The sequence below is a fragment of the Pavona decussata genome, unplaced genomic scaffold (assembly GCF_977016875.1).
Source record: "Pavona decussata unplaced genomic scaffold, jaPavDecu1.1 SCAFFOLD_217, whole genome shotgun sequence".
Lineage (NCBI taxonomy): Eukaryota > Metazoa > Cnidaria > Anthozoa > Scleractinia > Agariciidae > Pavona > Pavona decussata.
The window spans coordinates 1482633-1505736 of record NW_028145622.1 but is presented as its reverse complement, the minus strand read 5'-3'; the positions used below and the strand labels follow the sequence as shown (position 1 = coordinate 1505736).

The 23104-nt window shown below is 37.2% G+C and overlaps 3 protein-coding genes across 6 annotated transcripts in view; 1 reads left to right on the top strand and 2 right to left on the bottom strand.

Annotated features, from left to right (window-relative positions):
- Positions 1-1048, bottom strand: part of LOC146459752 (phosphatidylglycerophosphatase and protein-tyrosine phosphatase 1-like) — a 74822-nt gene extending 73774 nt beyond the window's left edge. For 2 of the 3 annotated variants that reach the window (XM_085089016.1, XM_085089017.1), the window contains exon 1: positions 682-1040. In XM_085089016.1, coding sequence (XP_084945142.1) covers positions 682-831 — 150 coding nt within the window. In that variant the 5' untranslated portion in view covers positions 832-1040. Of the gene's footprint in view, positions 1-681 lie in introns of all 3 variants that reach the window. The other variant, XM_085089015.1, reaches the window with a different exon arrangement.
- LOC146459751 (tubulin-specific chaperone cofactor E-like protein) lies at positions 1024-7001 on the top strand. Of its 2 annotated transcripts, none has more exons than XM_085089008.1 (5): positions 1024-1226; positions 1367-1581; positions 2289-2443; positions 3325-3524; positions 4353-7001. In XM_085089008.1, exons 1-5 carry the CDS (start codon positions 1024-1026, stop codon positions 5155-5157), a joined length of 1578 nt encoding a protein of 525 aa, XP_084945134.1. In that variant the 3' UTR covers positions 5158-7001. The 2 variants fall into 2 exon arrangements, with proteins under 2 accessions (XP_084945134.1, XP_084945135.1); XM_085089009.1 differs by having other exon boundaries at positions 1117-1206.
- On the bottom strand, positions 6337-22920 carry LOC146459750 (zinc finger protein 511-like). Its single transcript, XM_085089014.1, has 10 exons — positions 22733-22920; positions 19453-19526; positions 18683-18739; positions 17345-17486; positions 16588-16644; positions 15606-15685; positions 14842-14890; positions 14023-14063; positions 7894-8017; positions 6337-7116 (listed from the first exon to the last, which is right to left on the bottom strand). Exons 1-10 carry the CDS (start codon positions 22823-22825, stop codon positions 7093-7095), a joined length of 741 nt encoding a protein of 246 aa, XP_084945140.1. The 5' UTR covers positions 22826-22920; the 3' UTR covers positions 6337-7092.
- Between the last annotated feature and the right edge of the window lie 184 nt (positions 22921-23104).

Here is a 23104-nt window from a genome sequence, read left to right as displayed (position 1 = left end):
GTCCTCAGGCTCTTAATGGCCAGTAACCACGAGAGTATCTGGGGAACTAAAATTTTATTACCACAGGATTTCTACAGTAACGCAATACAAAGTGTTATGAGGCAGCCAATCAAAGATATATAGTTCTAATTCCCCAGGGTCTCTCCTTTTGACCAACCACAGGCCAAAGAGTCTGAGGGCTTTGGGTATGAGATTGATGATAGGTGCATATTGCAAAAAAGGTTGCAATAAACAGTGTTTTAGGTGCCGTTGCTGTGGTAGTTGCAAAAGATATCTATTTAGTTGGGAAGAGGGGTATGTTGGGTACTTTCAAATCCAAACGAGGATCAATCTCGTACCCAGAGTCCTCAGGCTTTTTGGTCAGCGGGTATAGACGCCAGGAGAAACTCTGGGGACATCGAAAAAATTCAAATATTTTGATTGGCTGTTCCTTAACGGTTTCCATTGTTTTACTGCAGAAATCCTGCGGTAATAAAATTCGATGTCCCCAGGGTCTCTCCTGGCGACCAACCGCTGGCCAAAGAATCTGAGGACTCTGGGTACGAGATTGAACAGGGATTTTTTATTCAAATCTTGTCCTGTTTTTCCCCTGGTTCCCCCCCTCTCCCAACTCCAGTAAAATTAAACAGAGGACAATAGACAAACACAATATGCATAGATTTTAGGTACATGTGTACATACTTCCTTTGTCTGACTCTTGAACGGCAGTGCTCCCAATATCAAGTGAGTATCTATTCGATCATACCATCTTTTGGTGGAACTCTCCGTGGCTATACCCCATAACAAAGACGGATAGAAAGCTATTCTTGCGAAAACCGCAGAACTCAACATATTTCCGCACGACCAAGCCTCAAATCGAGTCGTTTTTCATCGCTAGGCCACGTGTCCACGAAGAAACGTTGAAGGAATCTTTTTGTGGACAACAGTTCGAAGATCACTAGGTTTACATTGTCAGTTTAGGCAATTTACACATCTCACGAAAATCCCCTGAAAATTCTCCTGAATTGAAATCGAACCGGGCAAATGACAAATGACGCAACAAGGATTCTCGGCAAAGCCTGGGGAAGAAAGGTATACTACACCAGTCTCTCTCGGTCAAACTCCTTGATCCTTTGCGGTCATTCAAAAACAAAAACAAAGAACTTTGCTGGCGACTTGGAAAGGAAATATCAGAGAGAAATTGCCGTGAAATACACAAGAGTTGAGGTAGAAAAAGGAAGAAAGAGGTATTTAACTATTTTTCCAAAAATTGGCCTGTTTGAATTGCGTGACTTGTTCATTTCGTTCGCTTCATTGCGTGACTCGAAACGAGGCACACAAAAGGAAAATTATGATAGATCAGCAAAAATGATTCATTTTTTCGCAGAAATTTGAAGAGTCCAGGTTTGACAAAGGTCCTAGCTCTTGTGCATACAAACAAGTGTTGTTTCCTGGCGTTTGATGTAGTCATGGTCGATTTAGAAGCTAGCAAGAAACGACTATCCTTTAAAGACGCTCTGTTAAATAAATACAGCGAGGATGAAGATGAAGAGCTATGTTTTATTCAGGAAATTCACATAAGTAGATCTCCTAAGTACAAAGGTGAGATAAGTGAACTCCTGAAGTCTCTCACAATCAACGGCTGATTATCATCTCTCCCATTCCAAATTCTCTTATAAATAAGAGGTTTTATTTTAGAATCTTAAATGAAATGTCATGCTATCATCACATGAGAAATTAAACGTTAACTGCCTGCGGATAGAGAGACTTAAGCTTACATGTAACTTTCCTATTTTACTTCTCAAACTTTACTTTTTTCATTCCATTTCCGACTTTTTTGCTTACATTTTTTCATTTAATGAGAAAATAGTAGCCTATACAAAGGAGAGAGCAATCTAGTAGCTTTTTTTGTCTTGAGCAGGGAGTATAGGTTAAATTTATTGTAACTTCTTCTTTTTTGGCATTATATTCTATACTTGCTTGGGAGCAGGGATGGCGCAGTGGTATGAGCACTTGCTTCCCACCAATGTGGGCGGGGTTCAATTCCTGGACCCAGCATCATATGTGGGTTGAGTTCGCTGTTGGTTCTCGTCCTTGCAACAAGAGGTTTTTCTCTGGGTACTCCGGTTTTCCCCTCTCCTCAAAAACCAACATTTCTAAATTCCATTTCGATTTGCAAAGTGTCCCCAATTAGTGCTCTGCGCTAAATACATTGACACTTAAATGAAGTGATGGTGGCAGTGCCCATTTTCAGGGAGATTACGGAAAAATGAATGCATCTAACGCAATATAGTTCTTTAATCTTGTAGCCTTTTTTGGTCAATCAGAACATTTCCAAAAAAAAATCCTCACCCTTGATGGCTGTGGGATTAACTGTGCTGGAGCTGATGGAGAAATTGCATCCACATGCCCGAACATTGAGGAGCTGGATCTAGCAAAGAATGACCTTTCTGACTTTCAAGAGGTTGGAAAGAAACTTTTAGTTTTAATTAATTAAAATCATTAAATTGTGTATACATTTACATGAAGGCAACTATGGTTTTAATTGACACCAGAGAATGTGCCAATAGCTTTAATTTGTGAGGTGCTTCTTTAAAAATCCATTTCGTAAAGTTCCACCCAAAAAAAAAAAAAAGAAGGAACCTGGGAAAGTTAAGTAGCAGCTTAATATGGACCCTGGTTTACGTGGATATCATAACGTCTGGTGATTTTTACCATGGCTTTAAATAAAGTTGTTGTTGTTTGACAAATTATCATGGACACTTTTCTGTGTCTTAAGTGACAAATGGACACTGGTTATCTGTGCACTCATTTGTCACAATCGTGTGCTAGTGTGCTAGTAGACATTGTACCCTGTGCAAATAATGCCAGATTTCTACGGGTTAATTAATACTTAAAATAAATAAGGCACAGCTCACCATGCATTCACGCCAGGAAGCCAGCTTTCTCCGGTTTTAAACCCGAGATCCGGCCCTGTCGTATCTATACAGGAACACTGCATTTTGCTTGACAAATATGTATTTGATGCTTATAACTTCTGACCTGCATGGTACCCTTAACTTCTATGGTTTATCCTATAGTTCCAGGAAGCCTATAGTTAATAAGCCCCCGGCTTCCATGTAGGCTTCCTAGCCTCTAACACATTTAATCTTGTAAATAGTTTAGTAGGAATATTGTAATAGTAGGAATATTGTCTATCATCTTTAATGCATTTATGTTGTATTTTTTGGTTAATGGCAAAATAAATGAATTGAATTGAATTGTCCATCAGAGAACTGTTGGAACTAATGCAGGGTATTTTACGAGGAAAGTTCATTTTGATTACTGTTCTTCCTTGGTCCATAGGTATTTCGAATAATAGGTCAACTTCACAAGCTGGAGTTTCTTAACCTGAGTGAGAATTACTTATCGCAAAGCATCGCAGACTTTAGTCCCTTGGTTGATGACCATTGTAAAGAGGCAATGAGCTCCATCAAAAAACTTGTCCTAAACAACACTGCCGTGCCATTGGAGACTGTTTACTCTCTACTGAATTATCTCACTGGGTAAGTCACTCAAGCATTGTATCAAAATATCTCATTTGAAATTATTATCACCTTCTGTGATACTTTTCTGGCCAAATATTCATAGCCAATCTTTTTCTGGAATTTAACTGTGTACATGCAAGTTGGTAATTCATTAATGGCAAGTGTAAAAGTTCCCAATCTTGCGCTTTGAGGGTATCTATAGGATAGATAATTTTATTGTCACCTCTTTAGCTCAGTAGGTCAAACTCTGAGCTGCTAGTGGGAGGTTGTGCCTGGCCATCTGGCTTAACCTGGTCAGATCAACTCTCAGGGTCCTAGGCCTAACTGAGCAGAGAGTGCTGCTTTATTTGGTTATGATGACCTTGTACATGTTACATGTAGTTCTAAATGGTGGTCCAGTGTCTCCAATTTGGAGGTGTACTATGTACAAACCCCAGCCATGACCAGTCACTTAATTAGTGCCAGTGAGGGGTCAGTTTGTCATCACATTTCTCTGAAAGGCTTCTGAATGAATGAGACCACATCTAGTAATAAGAGGTCAATGGGATTTGCATAGAGCTTGGAAGACACATAGAAACAGAAATCCAAAGAAAAAATTGATAATGCAGGAGTGGTGGCAGAATCCGTTCAGCGAGAATGTTTGTGTGGACTGTTCAAATGTCAATTGAGTCAATTGCGCTAATCCTATACCCAAAGATATTTCCCAATTGATGAACAAGAAGCTACTAACAGTAGCTTGTTGGCCTGTGATGCCACATATCCTGTACATGGACATGTATACTACTATAGCTACATGTAAGTAAAAAAAAACAAAAGTTTGTTATTTTTTTCTTTCTACAAAACAAGAGTGCAAGACCTGTATCTGAGTCTAAATGGCTATGACACCATTCCAGACACAGCTGCACAATATCCCAGCATCAGAAACTTGGCCATTAACAAGCATGACATCAAACAATGGGATGAGATTGGAAAACTAGGATTTGTGTTCCCAAAATTGACAGCATTATGGATGTCAGAATGCCCTCTAGAAAACATCAGTCCTTCTGAGGCCTCACTACAGTTTCCAAATCTTAAGTATCTGAGTGTCAATGACACTCTGCTAAACACATGGGAAGACATTGACGCACTGAAGCAGTTCCCAGTACTTACAGATGTGAGTCTAATGGGGATTCCCCTGCTAAATGAGTACTCTGATCCTGTCAAGCGCCAGCTGGTTATCGCAAGACTTCCCAACATACAAAAGCTTAACAAGACCAAGGTGACGCAAGAAGAAAGAGAAGACGCTGAGAGGTTTTTCATTCGTCATCACATGGACGACGAGAATCCACCATCAAGGTACCTTGAACTGGTTGGAACATATGGGATGCTAGACCGACTAGCTGACGTCAACTTGAAGCCCAAGGAGTCGGCTATGATCTCATTTATTTTTGATGATCAGCCCCTCTTTAAGAGAGAAATAAACCTTATGCAGACTACAACAAGCTTGAAAAAATACTTAAGTGAGTTCATAGGTATTCCACCTCCAGGCTTCAGGATTTTTTATCATGACGTTGGGTTTAGCTTTGGTCTTGAAGCAATGTCGTTCGGCTCTAGGAAGCTGTACAGATATAAAATTAAGGATGGAGACGAAATACACTTGTGGAGCCGTTGAACAATACCGATGTGAAACTAGGTGATTGATACAGTAACTATATTAAAATTGCAACATGTGCAGTGTTTTGTAAATCATAGTTTTTTGTACAGATGTTGCAGACCATTGTTTCTTCTGGTTTAGTTAGGGATAGGCTAAATGATTTAATATCTATATTCCCCTGCAAGTGGAACACTTCCATATGGGAATGTCAGGGGTGACTGCTCATTCTCCATGGTCTGGGTAATTTAAAATTTTGATGTACTGTAGGCCAGGTTTTAAACAAAAAACCATTGCCACTGCTTTGCGCTTTGTTTTGTGATAAGAACGAAAATCTTGCGCACAATCATAGGTTTTTATTGCAGATGAAACTTGTGTAAAGCAGCGGATAAACATTGGAGCAATGTTTCCTGGACGAATTCAGGACCACAATGTAAAAACTCAGGTGAACCTGAGCTAAAAGGACAATTGAAAATGCACCATGAATCAGTTATGCAGCAAGCCCTTCAATCAGTACAAAATGTAATGTTCAAGTGTGATAGTCTCATCTCTAAACATAGGGAAGAGATACTCTGCAGTTTTGTTTACTCATAAAATTTCCCAGACATTTGTATGGAAACTAGTGAGTTTTGCCTATCTTCATACTAAACATCTGGAAAAATTCCTGATCTTCACTTTTTCAAAAGACAACACTCTCAAATTTGGTCATTTGTTTTAATTTTAAGGTTCTCTTTCCAGCAATTGTAATGGTTTTCATTACCTGGCCTCAATTAAAATTTGAAATTTGGGTCGTAAAGATCTATAGAATTAATTTAAGGTGGTCGTTTAGTATATAATTTGTGAACTCCAGGGAGGATATATTGGACAGTGTGTAAGATTTGTTTTATGATAAGATTTGTTTTATGATAGTCAACGTGTTTGTTACGTAGCAGAAAGAAAAGTTAGTTAATAGTTACTTGGCATGCACAGTTTTTAGTATTGTTTACCTGCTAATTCTTGCACATTATTCACAAGTTTCATGCTTACGGATCACAGAAATAATATTTTATCTCATACATGAATGACATTTTCCCAAGACTGTGTACCTTGTACATGCATGTACCTGTAAATTATTGCTCCTTCAGTCAAAGATTATTTAATTGATGATTTTGCGAAAAAAAAAGAAAAAAAAAACATGATGCTAAAAGTTGTTTGAACCTATAGTTAAAGACGACACTGTTTAATTTAGAAGCTCTTTTGCAATCTTCAGCAATGTTCACAAATTTTCAGAACATCCATGGCATTGTTTGACTAGCCTGAGCTGCAGATGGACTATAAACTCATCTGCAGCACAGGCTGTGTTTGACAGGAATCACCGCATGCGCAGCATCTCAGGTTATCCGACTGATGTGTCAAAGACAACATACATTCATCTCACATAATCATTCTTAAGTCATGAAACGTCAGATACAGTTAGTGCATCTGCCTTGTCTCGACTTTGAAGGTTAATTTACAACATCCAACATCTGCAGCCACGTTCATAAAATAGAAGTTTCTATATTAAGGTCTATAAAAGTTTTCTCATTGTTATTACATTTTGATAGTTTTGAGCCAAAAACTACTGGTAAGAGAAATGTCTCTACTTAGTCATATGATTGTATTGTTTTGAGTTGGGATGTATTTGCATTGGTTACATGTACAAATTGATAATGCTAGCAAGTAGTTTATGATAGAATTTACTGTACGCAATTTATCCCGTGGAAGAAATAGACACTTTGTAACATAATAATAAATTTTGTCTCTTATATTTATTTACATGTAATATAATCCTCTGCTGTTGTTGATGCCTGCCTGACTAGTGTGTATTAAAACCGACACAATTCTTTCATGAATGTGATTTTGTACATGATGTACTTTAAATTTATAAGAGGAATGGTGCGAGACATCTGACTCCAAATCAGCATTATAACTCTATTGTCAGCTGATTTCAGTCATCGTGACCTGCAAGATAACAAAAATGTCTGACTGGTTAACTCAATTGGGAGAGGGATGGACTTCTTTGTGGGAGGTCATGGGTTAAAACCCTGGCTAGATCAACACTCAGGGTCTTTAAATACAACTGAGGAGAAAGTGCTGCCTGATACAATGACATCTGCAAACAGTTAGACTTAATTTCTAGTCTTCTTAGATAAGGATGAATTAAGCCGTAAGTCCCATCTCACAACACCTGTTTAAATATTGGCTAGTAAGTAAGTAAAAGAGGGTAACACGTGGCAGCTTACGCCGATAACCCCGTGGCCCTCTACTAAGCATAACATTAAAGAACCCACACACTATTCAAGGGTGGATCCAGAAAATCTAGAAAGAGGGGCCAAAGAAATTGTGGCGAGAGTACAAGTGCCCCCCCCCCCGCCCCCCCGATAACCCTGTGGCCCTCTACTAAGCATAACATTAAAGAACCCACACACTGTTCAAGGGTGGATCCAGAAAATCTAGAAAGAGGGGCCAAAGAAATTGTGGCGAGAGTACAAGTGCCCCCCCCCCCCCCCCCCCAGCAATTGATTCTCCTGAATGCCTTCAGTTGTAAAGTGACCCATACCATAAAGATTATGCTCAACACAGGAAAAATTTTGAAAATAAGTGTCTGAAAATTAGCTTTCATTGCCACCCCCTACCCACCCCCTCAGTCACCATTTTGTTTGGGGGTAGGGTATGGCAGGTACTTTCAAATCTGATGCAGTATGTATGTAGTCATGTAGTTGTCACAACTAACATTACCTCCTCTGAAGTACATTGCATTTGGGTATCTTGTTTGCTCTTGGCTTTTTTCTTGCTTTTCTTGGGAAAATTTCTTTGGAAAGTCTTTGTTGATCCTCTGCCAAAACATATTGTCTTCGGAAGCCTACATAGGGACATTTAACAACAAGATTTATCGACTGAAGATATATAAGGCAAAAAAGTAAATACTTTAGATCATCAAACAAACGAATGAAGAAATATACTGTATCTAAGCAAGAATTCAAAGTAAGTAAAAGAGTAACAATATCTAATATTTAGTTTTCTAAGTAAGAAAGTTACAAGTTAGAATACTGGACTATAAAGTACTGTATGTTAGTTACCATGTACAAACATATGTACATAGAACTTTACATACCATACCATGTTATCATACTGTACGGAAGGAAGGAAGCCATACAAAGTCATGTAAACTGAAATTTCCAGAGAGCATGGTTGGACCTTATAAGCTTTCAAACGAAAAAAAAAAAAAAAAAAAAAAAAAAAAAAAAAAAACCACCCAACACATGTTCAGTATAATTGGTACTTGTTCAATATAATTGGGACTAATTGGTGTTAGTGGTTATCGCCTGTTATCAGGTGTTAGAGCCAATCAGGTTCATGCTCTTCCATAGCTTCCAGATGTGATAATGTTATCCGCTAACAAGACTGTTAGAGCCAATGAGAGTTTTGTTATTCAATAACAGGATAACACAAATAATAACTCAAGTGTTAGCCAATAATATTAGTCAGTTCCACCAATAACAAGCACTCATTACAACACATCGTTATTTGTGGCTACAATTAAGCTTACAAATTTCAAAGTCTGCTAGAGGGCACCTGCACACCAAAAATTGCTGTCCCAAACACATGAGAGTTTCAGGGAAAATAGTCCAATTCTCTTTAGATGTTGGATTCATTGTGAATGTTTAACAATACAAAAGGCAAAATGTCTTAAGGATTAGGTGTTACTCAAAGTTGAATTGCTATGAGTATGTCTGTTTCATCTTCTCCACTAGGATTCTACTTCTCCACTGAAAAGAAAATAAAGCTGCTCTTGTGAAGAAATCTTTTCTCACTAACAATGGAATCAGTGATCGCGTCAAAAAGATACGGCTACAGGCTCGTTTGTTTAGTCTTTTTAGTCCAATGTAAAATAAAGAAATCTTTTTTTCACTAACAAAAAAACGATTGTCACAAAAAGACACGGCAACAGAGAAGTCAGGATTGTTTAATGTTCTCCAGTATTAGATGTATCTGCCTCTTTGAAGAAGAAACAAACGGCAATAACGACAACATGACACGGCTACAGAGAAGGTTCAAAGAAAGACCTCTTGTTAAGGGGCTTCTACATTGTAAACATTCCTGCACGCAATTATCTAGCGACAAGATAATGCCCAACATGAGTGGAGAATAATTAAGTTTTGTCCCATTAACTGGGCATTTCTGTGTAACGATTACTCTGTGACGTTTATTTGGAATAAAGAACTGAAAATGGGTGAAGAAGATTATAGTGAGTCTAGCAGAAAAAGATTCCAAATTGTTGTCTATTTGCAGCAGGATACGCGATTATACCACATGTCTTTGTTCGGAGAAATTATCAATTGCTATTGACAGATAAACACCTGAACGTCTAAGCCATCGTCAGCCAATAAGGGGAATGTTAGTCGCTAACAGAATAACGGGTTTTCCGTTAGTGCGTAACCTCAGATCTAATCACCAGTATTTAAGCCATAGGACGGAAAAACATGCTAAATGAAGTGTCTACCTTCCTTTGAACGCTGCAAGTCACGACTCAGTTGCTTGCTTTTAACGCAATATATAATTAAGGGAACGTTAAGTTTGAAAGGCCGTCAGACAGCCGAATAAACTCTTGGGATAAACTGAAGATATCGGCGGTATCCAAAAACGAACTTTCTTTTGACGATTCATTTGCTCAATTGACATTTAACTACGTTTCGAATAAAACAAGGAGCACCAAATGATTTTAGTATAAAACAGTTGTTTTTCTGAAACACAAGAGAGGCCGGATATCGCCGAACAAAACGTTTAAGCCAATTTTCGTTTGGCGCCAAAATGCGATCACTTGCCGCGAATCACGCTCAAATTTAATAATGGCAGGAATTACTTGTAAGTGTACTATCAAACGATATGCTTTTGCCCCTGCCATTTTGGAAGACTTTTAATGGTCTAATCAATATTGTCAAATCCACGGTTAAAATTTTAATTTACAAGCACAGTTGAGCGTTTTACTTACCCTAGCCGCCATTTTCCGCACACACTGAAAGCTACGAGCTCTTTCCCCATAAACTACAATACGCCTTCTGCTTTTCGCTCAAAAGCAGCTTTGAGATTTGTACAATTTTGTTCGCTTTCGGCCGCACCCCTTCCTCATGTTGTGATAGTTAGTGATAAACGATTACGAGCAGTGTTGGAACGGAAGAAAGTACCCGCCAAAGCCATGCATTGCGTTTTAAAAGTGACGAAACTGTCCCGTGGCAGGCTGGGTGAAGTTGCGAAGTAGGTGCTGGAGGGGGAGGAGGAGAGGCTTGCACCAGTGACACAGTCCCGTACGAAAATTCTGGCGAGAAAGAGTCGGGATTTATATATTCTCCATGAGTGTCCCAAACGTAAGTATAACAATTAAATGATTCATATACTTCACTTGAATTCCCACAGAAATGGAAAACGATCTATTCACGGCTATAAACGTACATATGGAGTTTATTGTTCCGATGTAACTTGCCGTTTTCAGCGCGTGTACATTAAATGGTTAAACTTATTTTAGCCACGTGCTGCGGTGCTCAAATAAATCCCTCAGTGGGGGACGCTCAAACGGTGTTGATAAAAAGCTGCGAAGGAGACTACAATTATGGCAGCTGTAAATTATTTTTCGTTTTCTACGTTGTTTTTCAGAATGTGTGATGTGTCTCTGCAAACCAAAAGGACGTCAAAGGACTGCCGGCAAACAAAACAATCCATTTTACGAATCAAGTTAGCTATTCAAGACAAAAGCTTCTGGGACAGCAAGGGAAGCTGCAGGAAATAAACGGCACACCTTGAGGGACTCTTCCCTTCCTTTCCGGGTCCTTTACAATATAAATATTTTGAAGGTAACAGCAAAATACCGCCCGCCACTTCCAAGGCGTTTGACGGTTTAGGTACATGCGCTCGACGCGATGGCGCGACAGAGTGTGCTAGAATGAGTTAATGTAAAATTATACTCGGTTTTTCGGTCATAATTTTTAAGTCAAAACGGCACCCAGTAGGGTAAATCGATTTTTGACATTATTGATTAAGGCCTTTCGAATAGCCGTGTATTTTGCAGTTGTATCGAAGAGTTACAAACAGAAAACATCGCGGGTAGAGCACAACCGCCTAGATCAGAAAGATAAACTCTATTTTAGTCATGTCCCAGATTTATAATAAACGAGTTTTTCACAAGAAGTATGATAGTTGACTTCATGTGTACGTGCTGTTTCATTATTTGGTGTTGTATTACCTACATTTAATTAGTCAGGCCATAATACGACCCGACTGAGTCCGTCGAGAGGAATTCAGCTTGTTTAGCGAGCCATAGGGCGCTTTCCGTTCGACAAAATTTTCGAAACTTTCGGGTTGGAATCAAATGGAACGGGATTTTCGAAAATTTGGGACAACCTTTTCAGTGTTCCCGAAAAGTGGAAGTTTCGGTATTTTCGAAAATCGTGTTCCTTTCAAAAGCTTCCAGTTGGACTGTTTGAACACATACGATAAGCGGTGTCAAGAAGCCTGGGGCAAAAACTGACCACGTGACGACCGACAATCGAGACCGAAATTTCCGAAAAATTCAAACTGAAAATTTTTGGTGCATGGAAAGCACAGAAAGCACCCTATATTTCAGCTAAACAGGCGATTCAAATGAAAAAGCCTCGCCCCATTCCCGTTCATTCATCGTTTCATTTTACCTCTCCCGTCAGGCTGATTATCGTCACGTTCTGTCTCGCTTGTTAGCGTGATTTTTTATGGCTTGAATCTCGCCGCTTTCTCGCCAGAATTTTCGTACAGGACTGTGTCACTGGTGCAAGCCTCAGTCCTCCTCCCCCTCCAGCACCTACTTCGCAACTTCACCCAGCCTGCCACGGGACAGTTTCGTCACTTTTAAAACGCAATGCATGGCTTTGGCGGGTACTTTCTTCCGTTCCAACACTGCTCGTAATCGTTTATCACTAACTATCACAACATGAGAAAGAGCGTGCGGCCGAAAGCGAGCAAAATTGTACAAATCTCAAAGTTGCTTTTGAGCGAAAAGCAGAAGTTTATGGGGAAAGAGCTCGTAGCTTTTGTGCACGGAAAACGGCGGCTAGGGTAAGTAAAACGCTCTACTGTGCTTGTGAATTAAAATTTTAACCGTAGATTTGACAATATTGATTAGACCATTAAAAGTCTTCGAAAATGCCAGGAGCAAAAGCATATCGTTTGATAGTACACTTACAAGTAATTCCTGCCATTATTAAATTTGAGCGTGATTTGCGGCAAGTGATCGCATTTTGGCGTCAAACGAAAATTGGCTTGAACGTTTTGTTCGGCGATATCCGGCCTCTCTTGTGTGTCAAAAAAACAACTGTTTTATAATTAAATCATTTGGTGCTCCTTGTTTTATTCGAAACGTAGTTAAATGTCAATTGAGCAAATGAATCATCAAAATAAAGTTCGTTTTTGGATACTGCCGATATCTTCAGTTTATCCCAAGAGTTTATTCGGCTGTCTGACGGCCTTTCAAACTTAACGTTCCCTTAATTATATATTGCGTTAAAAGCAAGCAACTGAGTCGTGACTTGCAGCGTTCAAAGGAAGGTAGACACTTCATTTAGCATGTTTTTCCGTCCTATGGTTTAAATATTGGTGATTAGATCTGAGGTTACGCAGTAACGGAAAACCTGTTATTCTGTTAGCGACTAACATTCCCCTTATTGGCTGACGATGGCTTAGACGTTCAGGTGTTTATCTGTCAATAGCAATTGATAATTTCTCCGAACAAAGACATGTGGTATAATCGCATATTCTGCTGCAAATAGACAACAATTTGGAATCTTTTTCTGCTAGACTCACTATAATCTTTTTCACCCATTTTCAATTCTTCATTCCAAATAAACGTCACAGAGTAATCGTTACACGGAAATGCCCAGTTAGTGCTCCACTCATGTTGGGCATTATCTTGTCGCTAGATAATTGCGTGCAGGAATGTTTCGATGTAGAAGCCCCTTACAAGAGGTCTTTCTTTGAACCTTCTCTGTAGCCGTGTCATGTTGTCGTTATTGCCGTTTGTTTCTTCTTCAAAGAGGCAGATACATCTAATACTGGAGAACATTAAACAATCCTGACTTCTCTGTTGCCGTGTCTTTTTGTGACAATCGTTTTTTTGTCAGTGAAAAAAGATTTCTTTATTTTATATCGGACTAAAAAGACTAAACAAACGAGCCTGTAGCCGTATCTTTTTGACGCGATCACTGATTCCATTGTTAGTGAGAAAAGATTTCTTCACAAGAGCAGCTTTATTTTCTTTTCAGTGGAGAAGTAGAATCCTAGGGGAGAAGATGAAACAAACATACTCATAGCAATTCAAGTTTGAGCAACACCTAATCCTTAAGACATTTTGCCTTTTGTATTGTTAAACATTCACAATGAATCCAACATCTGAAGAGAATTGGACTATTTTCCCTGAAAATCGCATGTATTTGGGACAGCAATTTTAGGTTTGCTGGTGCCCTCTAGCAGACTTTGAATTTCGTAAGCTTAATTGTAGCCACAAATAACGATGTGTTGTAATGAGTGCTTGTTATTGGTGGAACTGACTAATATTATCCGCTAACACTTGAGTTGTTATTTGTGTTATCCTGTTATTGAATAACAAAACTCTCATTGGCTCTAACAGTCTTGTTAGCGGATAACATTATCACATCTGGAAGCTATAGAAGAGCATGAACCTGATTGGCTCTAACACCTGATAACAGGCGATAACCACTAACACCAATTAGTCCCAATTATATTGAACAAGTACCAATTATACTGAACACGTGTTATTTCCCATTTGTATGGGATCGAGTTTTCTAATTTCAATATATAATTTAAATCATACAAAAGATTAATCACCTTTGTTTTGGTGCTGAATTGGCTGAACTTGGTTTGGCTGCCTGCAAGTACAAGAAAAAAATAATGTCATTTAGCTGGGTTTTATGCCTCTGCCCTTTAAAATGTTCTGTCTATTATGTGACACTAGCATTATGTTGCAATGGCCAAAAACCCATTTCTGTGAAAGGGCAACTGTGAACCCGGCCTGTACTAAATTTAATGTCAATTGAAAGGTTTTATCTGGGGCATTGCATATTAAATCATTCCACAGCACAACCAGTACATGTATGTGTGTTGTGCTATTTTGCAGGCAGCTTTTTTGTTTGGTGGCTCACGGTTCTTTGTTCGGTTGATCACACTTTATTGTTTTTAGCATGTCCTGTGAAACACATTTCAATTTTATCTGAGGAGGCCCCACTCGCATGTTCAGACCCTTATTATATTTCCCTTCACTATAACCAACTTTCACTAGCTTATAATTACTTAATATTAAAAATGATACTCATATCCCTTCACATTGAAAGAAAGAAAATTGTACACCTTACACTATATATTTATAAATAAGTTATTGTGGTACAACAGGACTTAATTCACATGGCATGTACAAGTATAAAGTTCACTTTGTGTTTCACTTTAAACTATATAACACTGGGATCCTAATTGCCACAATTTGATTTGCATGAGTCTACATGTATTTTCGCAAACTCAGGTGCCCAAATGTATAGACAAAGTAAAGACAGTTCTAACTCTTGAACAATGAGGAATTAATTCTGGGATGTAAATTTAAATTGGACATAAGATATATGATCGAGCTTAAAGAATTGACAACCTTGTTATTACCTCTGGCACAGAACTAGAAGTATCCATACATTCCTCTTTAGACTGGACACTGGAACAAACACAACAAAATGTTTGACTACTCAACAGCATTATAAAACTGTGGATGTATTTCTACAGTGTCCATACCTCTCCCCTCAAAGAAATGATTTTTGTCTATTAAACCCCCCTCCCACTATCCCTGGAATTAGGAGTCTTTGTCTTAACATCGTTACCCTCTACATTTTGATATTTTCTGGAACTATTCATTGTGATAATGATTTGCCCATACCTTATATACATGTAGCAATAATTGTTGACAAAAAAAATTGCTGGGAGAGATAAGAGCCATGATCTTAAATTTTTGACAAGTTAAAGTGCCTCTGAATTTTTCCTTGCAATATTTTTTAAACTTTGCAAATTTTGTGTCACACACGCTGATTGCAATTTGATAGCAAAAAATGGATATAATCAGTTAAAGCTACATTTAGGGTTGCTTTATTAATAATGTTATATTCATTTGTAATTTGATTACAAGTGATCACTAAAGTCAAGACAACGATACTACAACTTGTTCACCAATAATAAGGCATTTGTTTGACAACATAATTATTTATATAATTTTTACTGTTGTATCAACTGATAGAGTGGTACTATAATTATGTCACTGCAAAGCAGAGAAGGATTCTGAGGATAACAAAAATACAGTATTTATTAAAAGCCAAGTCTGCTTGAGTAAACAAGCAGAACTGTAAGAATTTAACATCACTACAGTTTTAGCTTATAACCTTTTGTTTTTTCGTTGCTGTCTGCTTGGACGGTTAAATCTGAAATCTGCGGGATATTTGTGAAAGGATACCAGGTGATCCTGTGGAATAAAGAAACAATACAGTTAAAGAATCAATCAATCAAGGATGTCTTTACATTACCATAAAGTCCTGATGCTGGCTGGCTGGAAAGGGAGGAGACTTTCTACATAATTATACAGTGGGAGTACCAGGGAAGATTGTAAATGTACCATTTCTTGACTTTAAAAAAGAATTTTGATGGTATGAGGAGGACTTGATGAAGGATCTTCAGTCAGTCCATTGTAGTTCAATTTCATCAGTACAATTAATAAAAAAATGTACAACAGTCACCTAACAATAAAAATTTATTAATTATTTAAATACACACTTTATTATTAAACGAGGTATTGTTAATTTATTACAACTACATTGATTTGCCACTTCAGATACAAACTGATCATGAAATCACATTTAAATATTACTACCTACTACTGCAGACAAGGGGAAAAAAGTGTAAGTTATAAATTCAAGTAGGAGCAGCATTCTAAATTCTATTATATTCAAATTATTGAATTTCTTAATTTTCTAGACACATGTAATGTTGAAATGGGAAGTCCAATCCAAGCTACAGTAACTTAAAGTTGAAAAGTCAGAAGAAAAAGACAAAAAAAAAAAAATATAATAATAATAATGATAATAATAATAGTAATAATAATAATGATAATGATAATGATAATGATAATGATAATGATAATAATAATAATTATTGTTATTATAATAATAATAATTACTGTGGTTTCCCTATGAGAAATATAAAGAGAATTAACAAATACATTTTAAACAGGGTCTTTCAACTTACAGTGACTAATTTCATGCAAGTGTCCCTTAGGCTGGAAATTTTGTCATGCAAAATTACAAATATTTTAAAAATAGAAATTACAAAGACAACATTAAAAGAAAGAGCTTCATTAACCATACTTACCTTTCTTTCATCATCACTTGAAAATCGATCAGGGCAACTCTCCACAAGACATCTGTACTATCAAATAGAGAAAAAATTCAATTTTTTATAACGTATGCTGCATAATAATATTAATAATTGAATGTCTCACTGTATGTACAAATCCCATTGTATACCTGTATACATTGTTATACTTATTTAAATATCTGTGGTTTAAAATTTAATTTCTTCAAACCACCTTGAGATAATAAGTAAACCACATTTTTATTTTACATCTCAGCATATATTTTGTAACAACAAGGAGACAGTGATCTAATAAGTTGAATAACATAAACACGCAAAAATGGAATAATTGCTGAATGTATATGACTGAAAAACATAATTATATAGTAGTATAATAAAATAATACTATTCCATTTCCATCTTCACCATGACTGGTGTATTTATGAATTCACAATTAAAACAAATCGGCTCGCAGTTGGCTTAAATGATAGCTCAGTTGGTAGAGCACTGCACAGCAGGCTTCTGTCGCAGAGATCATCCATGGGTTAATGAATGCTGGAAGTTGTAGTGTTAATTTTTTTCATTAAATTATTTAAGTTACGTAGTAAATTAAAAATATAAAGATAATTAATATATAATGTACTGAACAATGTATAGCTAATGGTATGTTATCTTTGCAAACAAAAAAATATTAGAATAATTCTGTCAAATATGCGCACTGACACTAGGACTCAAAAGTTAAATAATTATGTTTTTGGGAAGACTTGCACCTTACCAGGTTTTTTCTAGTGGCGATCATGCTGAACAAAGTGTCGTGAGTCTCCAGCACGTGTATCTCTAGCAGATGGGTTGATGGAAAAGACCGCTGACATTTTTGACAGCTGTGACGATGCAAGCTGTTGTAGTGTGCTTCATAGCTGAGTAAATCAGATATAAACAAAAGAAAACAAGGTTGAAAGGGAAACAAACCTGAAATAAAATGTTCAAAAAATATAAAATGACAAGACTTTAGCCTTGTTCACACCAGTGACATAATAAAAAAAAACCAAAACAACAACAACAACAACAACAATGACAACAAAAGGCCACAGATCTCACAACATGTACAAAATTATAAAGAAAAGATCAGTTTTGCACTAATTTATTCAAAGTAATTATGTCATAATAATGTAATTGCGATTATTATGCATGTTTTTGTGATCAAGTAATGCCATAAAGACATTATGTTGTGATTGTTCTTATTGTTAGTAAACTCAACATAAGGCGTCTTAAAATTTAACATTAATTTAATTATGTGACTAGCATTGTGCACTTCCAGAAAATATCCATACTCCCCGGCCCCCACAGAAGGTTTTTGTTTTTTACCCCCCTCCTCCCAGGAAATTCCAGTTTAGCTTTGTACTTTGCTTCTAAGATTTTTACTTTTAAGACCCCCTCCCCCTAGGAGTTTCTAATGACCTTCCATGGGGTGGGTATGGATTTTTTCTGGAACCGCACATAACATACCGCCAGTGGGAAGGAGGCTTTATAAAAACTGCAAAGTTTAATTGTAAAGATTGAAGTTTATTTAAAAATATTGTATCTTATTTTAACAGTTACAGTATGACATGATTGTGAGAACATATGAGAAGATTGCCAGTCCAAGCTGTGTAGCATGAGTGGAATAATTACTCAAAATTTTTAAAAACTTTATAAAGTATATATTAAAAACAATTAAAAAAATTTTGTTAGATCTTGTTGATTTCATTTATTGCAGGAAAGACTAGATGTAAGCTGAGTTAATGGCTGCTATTTCTCTGCCAATGGCACTGGTAGAATGGCTGACATCCCATGGCTGGTTAAAGCCAATCAAAAGCCTGGAATTACATCCTCCACTGATGCAGCTTCTAATAAAGCTACACTGTACATTGTACATTATGAAGGTTAATTCGTAACAAAACCTAAATGCCAAACTTTGTTTAATTAAAAATTAGGTAATCAAGAAAAAAAGACATTAAATATAAAAAACAATATTATTTGATCTATCAATAAGAATTCTGATAACAGCTTGTAAAGAGGAGTTTTGCTGCTGGCCTTTACTGTCAGTCACATGATGTACAAGTCATGTAAGTACCTTGGGACACTTGAAAACCACTCTCCACAAGTGGGAACATCACACTTGAATTCAGCTCTGTGGTTGAACAAACAAGTCTTAGTTGGTAATTACAACAAAATAGGAATGAGTGTGTCTCAAATATAAAATTATACATTTATGTCGTCCAAGAACAAGCAAACTCTTTGAACAAAATATATACAGTCATGTGAAAATAAGAAAATCGTGAACGCTAACAAATTATTATTGGAATGTTTATTGTTGTGTGACCAATCTGAGGCAAAATCAAACCACAAAAAAATAATTTATAACTACTGTTGTACCATAATTAACAGCTTGTATTTTTTTATCATCTCACATTTGATTGTTTAATTTTTCTTTCCCAACACAATAAACATTCCAGAAATATTTCTAGTGTTCACAGTTTTAGTCCTTAAAACCTTGTCCTGTGTGTATTACATTTCATCCTTTATTACTGTCTGCTGCTAATTAACTTTAATTTGACAATAATTGTTAAACAGTACCACCCTTTTTGATGATGCCCAACTACAAAATAATGTGTGTTAACAAGCGTCCTACAGTAGGTTTGCTGTAGGTCTCCTTAGTCTGTTACCCCGATCTTTTTTCTCTGTTAGTTTTTTTTTAACGTGTACTGATGTGCCTGTGCATCTGAGGTGTGATTCATAATAAAATACCAAAATAAAATAAAAAAATAAATAATAATAATTATAATAATGATAATAATAATAATAATAATAATAATAATAATAATAATAATAATAGCAACTTGCTTTTGAATAAGATCCTCAACTTCTTCACTGTTATCCAATTGCTTCTGTACAATGTTACAAAATAATTCTCCTTCCTGTGAAAGGATAGAACCATAAACTAAATTAAATATATATTAAATAATAAATGGATACAACAAATAAAGACAACAAGATGAAAAGCAAACAAAACAAAACACACAAAAAAAAGAGAAAATGGTAGGTATAATAAAATTTATTAATAGCTGCGCTGCTGCAGGCTAGAGCTCTGGTTCTGCCTAAGAGGATGTTTACATTTAACACGCTGGCCAATTAATTACTGGCACAACTTTTATTCCAGTATAAGTTCACTCCAGTTCCCTCTCGTGGCTCTGTATTTGCTTACAAGTATATGATACCAGTCACAAAATCTCATACAGGAGTGAGTCATACTGGTGTGAGTTCACTCTGGTCACTGTACCGGAGTGAGAGCCCAGGTGGGTTACTCAGGTATAAACATGACGGGGGGTCCGACGGAGCCTAATATTTTGCACCCAAAAAAATACATAGACCTTATATTGTGCACCCAAAAAATACAAGACTGGACATTTTAGACCCAAAAAAATACATGATTGGCTTGAATTGTGTAAGAACTATTAGCCTGGCGGAAATTTAAACCCAAAAAAATATGCGCAGATTTTTCATACCCAAAAAAATACAGGAGGTTAAAATTTTAGACCCAAAAAAATACGTCGGACCCCCCCCCCGGTCACGTTTATACCAGAGTAACCCACCTGGGAGTGAGAGTTTCATCCTGGTATGAAAACTCATTCCGATACAAGGTAAATGCGGTACGGTTGTTCTTTCCAGCATGAAATCACTCTAATGGGAGTCTGAAATGTGCAACGCATGCATAGTCTTCGACATCCAATCCAAGATGGCGTCACAATCACTTTGGCAGGCACAAACTGTCCCCTAATGTATAAAACACCGAAAAAAAATCTCATCCCTTCATGTATTTACACGGTAAAAAATCACAAAATGCCATAACGGTATGAAACTCACACTGATACAAGTTTTCACATGTAAACACCCCCTAGAGAGGTATCCTAGACTTCAGAGTATGGAAAAATGGACAAGATCTCGCATGTCCAGAAACATACATGTACCTTTTTCTAAAAGAAATAAACAGATAATTTTCTGAAATCTGACGCATGCATGCACTTGCCATGTTCTGTAGACTGAGAGGCCCACCGTTAATGTGTACATGATCTCTACCTTGAGAGTTAATGCTACACAGTACATACCTTTTAAGGCCCTCCTATCAACATGCGTATTATCTCCTCACTGCTCTTAAACAAAGTTCTTAAGGTGCTAGCTTGGAGAATTTGTTTGATCAACATCTAAGGACATTAAATTTTTGTCTTTGGTGATGATTTCCTTTATTTATTTATGGCCTACTTAGCTTGTTTACACAAGTAGTGAAATTTTGAGGAGAAATCGGATGCTGGTCACCAGTGGGGTTTTGGGAGAACATTTACAGTGCATCTGGTTAACCGTCTTCAAGTTTGTTCAAAATAATCATTTTAAAGATGATCAGAACATGGAGGTAGCCTCCCACGCAGATGTTCTTTGGGGTTCGTCACGCATTCCTGCCCCACGAACGTCTGCTGAAATGAACAGCCACTTCCGTTTGTCGGCAAATTGCCTTTGTCTGAACAGACCAATCAGCGTTGACTCATTATGACAAGTAAAGCCAATCACATACTGCGAAAAAACGGAAATCATCACCCGTGGAGATATTTTCACTTCCGGACGTGTATATAGGTTATACGATTGAAATTTTTCTTTCCACAACACCCTGCATTTTCTTCAGTGATTTCACTGAGAGAAGCGGCAAGAATTCCAAGATTTGCCAATTTGTCTACCTGGTCTTTCATAAGATTTACAAGCGGCGAAACCACAACAACAATCAGTGACCAGCAGCTTCAAGAATTGAATTGTAAACAAACGATAGAGCTTGATAAATACAGGTAAGTGACTTTCCATAACCAGTTGGAAGGTTTACGAACACATCAGTTTTCTTCTGCGCAAATTGCACTATGACTTCTCTTTGATCAGGGCTTGAACAATCGATGAAACCGATGATCGGAAAATCAATCGATCAATCGATGACAATCGATGCCAATTAATCGATTGATATTGATAATCAATGAACAATCGATGCACGGGTTTTTTGTGATTATCGATTTCATCGATTATCAATTTTTATCGATTATCAACGCCAATCGATCAGTTAATTGACATCGATTGTCATCGATTGGTTCTCATTTTTGATGCGTTTTATTTTCAGTCAAGATTTACAAAAAGAATCTGAGTCCAAACTGTGGCTTATAGTTCTCTTGTGACCGGTGGTAACTGTGTTTCGGACAGAGGCTGTGCATGTTGTGTTGTTGGCTTTTTCCCGCGCAGCTCTAAGTTTCTCGATATGGTCTCTTTTTTTCCAGCTTTTACTATACGGCTCACCCATTTAAGCCTGCATGCAGTAAACTTTATTTCATTTTTTACCCTGTTTACTTTATGCACCTTCGTTGTGACAAAGAAGTAATAAAATGATTACCGAAGCCTAATCACGTTTATTCTGGTTTATTTTATTACAATTCAGTATAATTACAACACCCACCATTCAGAGCTCACTCGTCTCCAGTCGCATCTGCATACAAACAATCCGGTGAACGAATTCAAATCTGAAACATTTGTGCGAATTTGCTCCGAATTTTTTTTTTAACACCAATCGATGACAATCGATGAGTTGCGACCACTTTTGTGTGATTATCGATTGGTCATCGATTGGCCGATGCCAATCGATGCCAATTAACTAACAAGGCATCGATTGTCATCGATTGATTTTCCGATCATCGGTTTCATCGATTGTTCAAGCCCTGCTTTGATGGTCATTCAACTCCCTTATACCATCTTATACCAAACGTTTGGCGCACATGACCAAAAACCACATTTAAGTCCGCCATCCTGTCTAGGGTAATATTTTTAATATCAAAGACGAGTTTACCCAAAGTTGGGAAACATGGAGGATGAGTTCATGATCAGATGATCTGAAATACATGTACTTTCTGTGGTGCATTTTGATTTTTGAACAATTGATGCACCATCGATCGATGATTACTCTAAGATCTTTCATTCCCAAACTCATTAGGATTACGTACCATTGCATAGGTGTGCATTTATGCTAAATGCCTTGACAGTCAAGGTCAGATGAAGTCTTCATCTAGGTAATTAAGTGACCAGTGACCGCCGTGCAACTTACCTCAAAAAACGGATCGTCCGATGACAGAAGGCGCTTGTGCGGAGTGTAAGCCCAGACAGGGACTAAATGCACTTTCTCGTCCATCATTTTCATACATGTACCTGCCGTTCACAAAACTCTTTTCAAGATCTTGTCATGACTTTCAGTGATGAAAATCCAAAAAGACCGCCATCTTGAATCATCCACTCACTCGTTTCCAGGACCTTTTCGCTGAATATCAGTTGAATCGCTGTTGTCCCGGATACTGCGATACCGATACGAGGTCGGTGTTGTTTCGATATCGACACTTTTTTTTCGATACGTGGTATCGCAGAAAGATTGGTATTAAAGCCTCCCCTGTTAATGTAGTCGTTTTTATTAACACCATGTTTT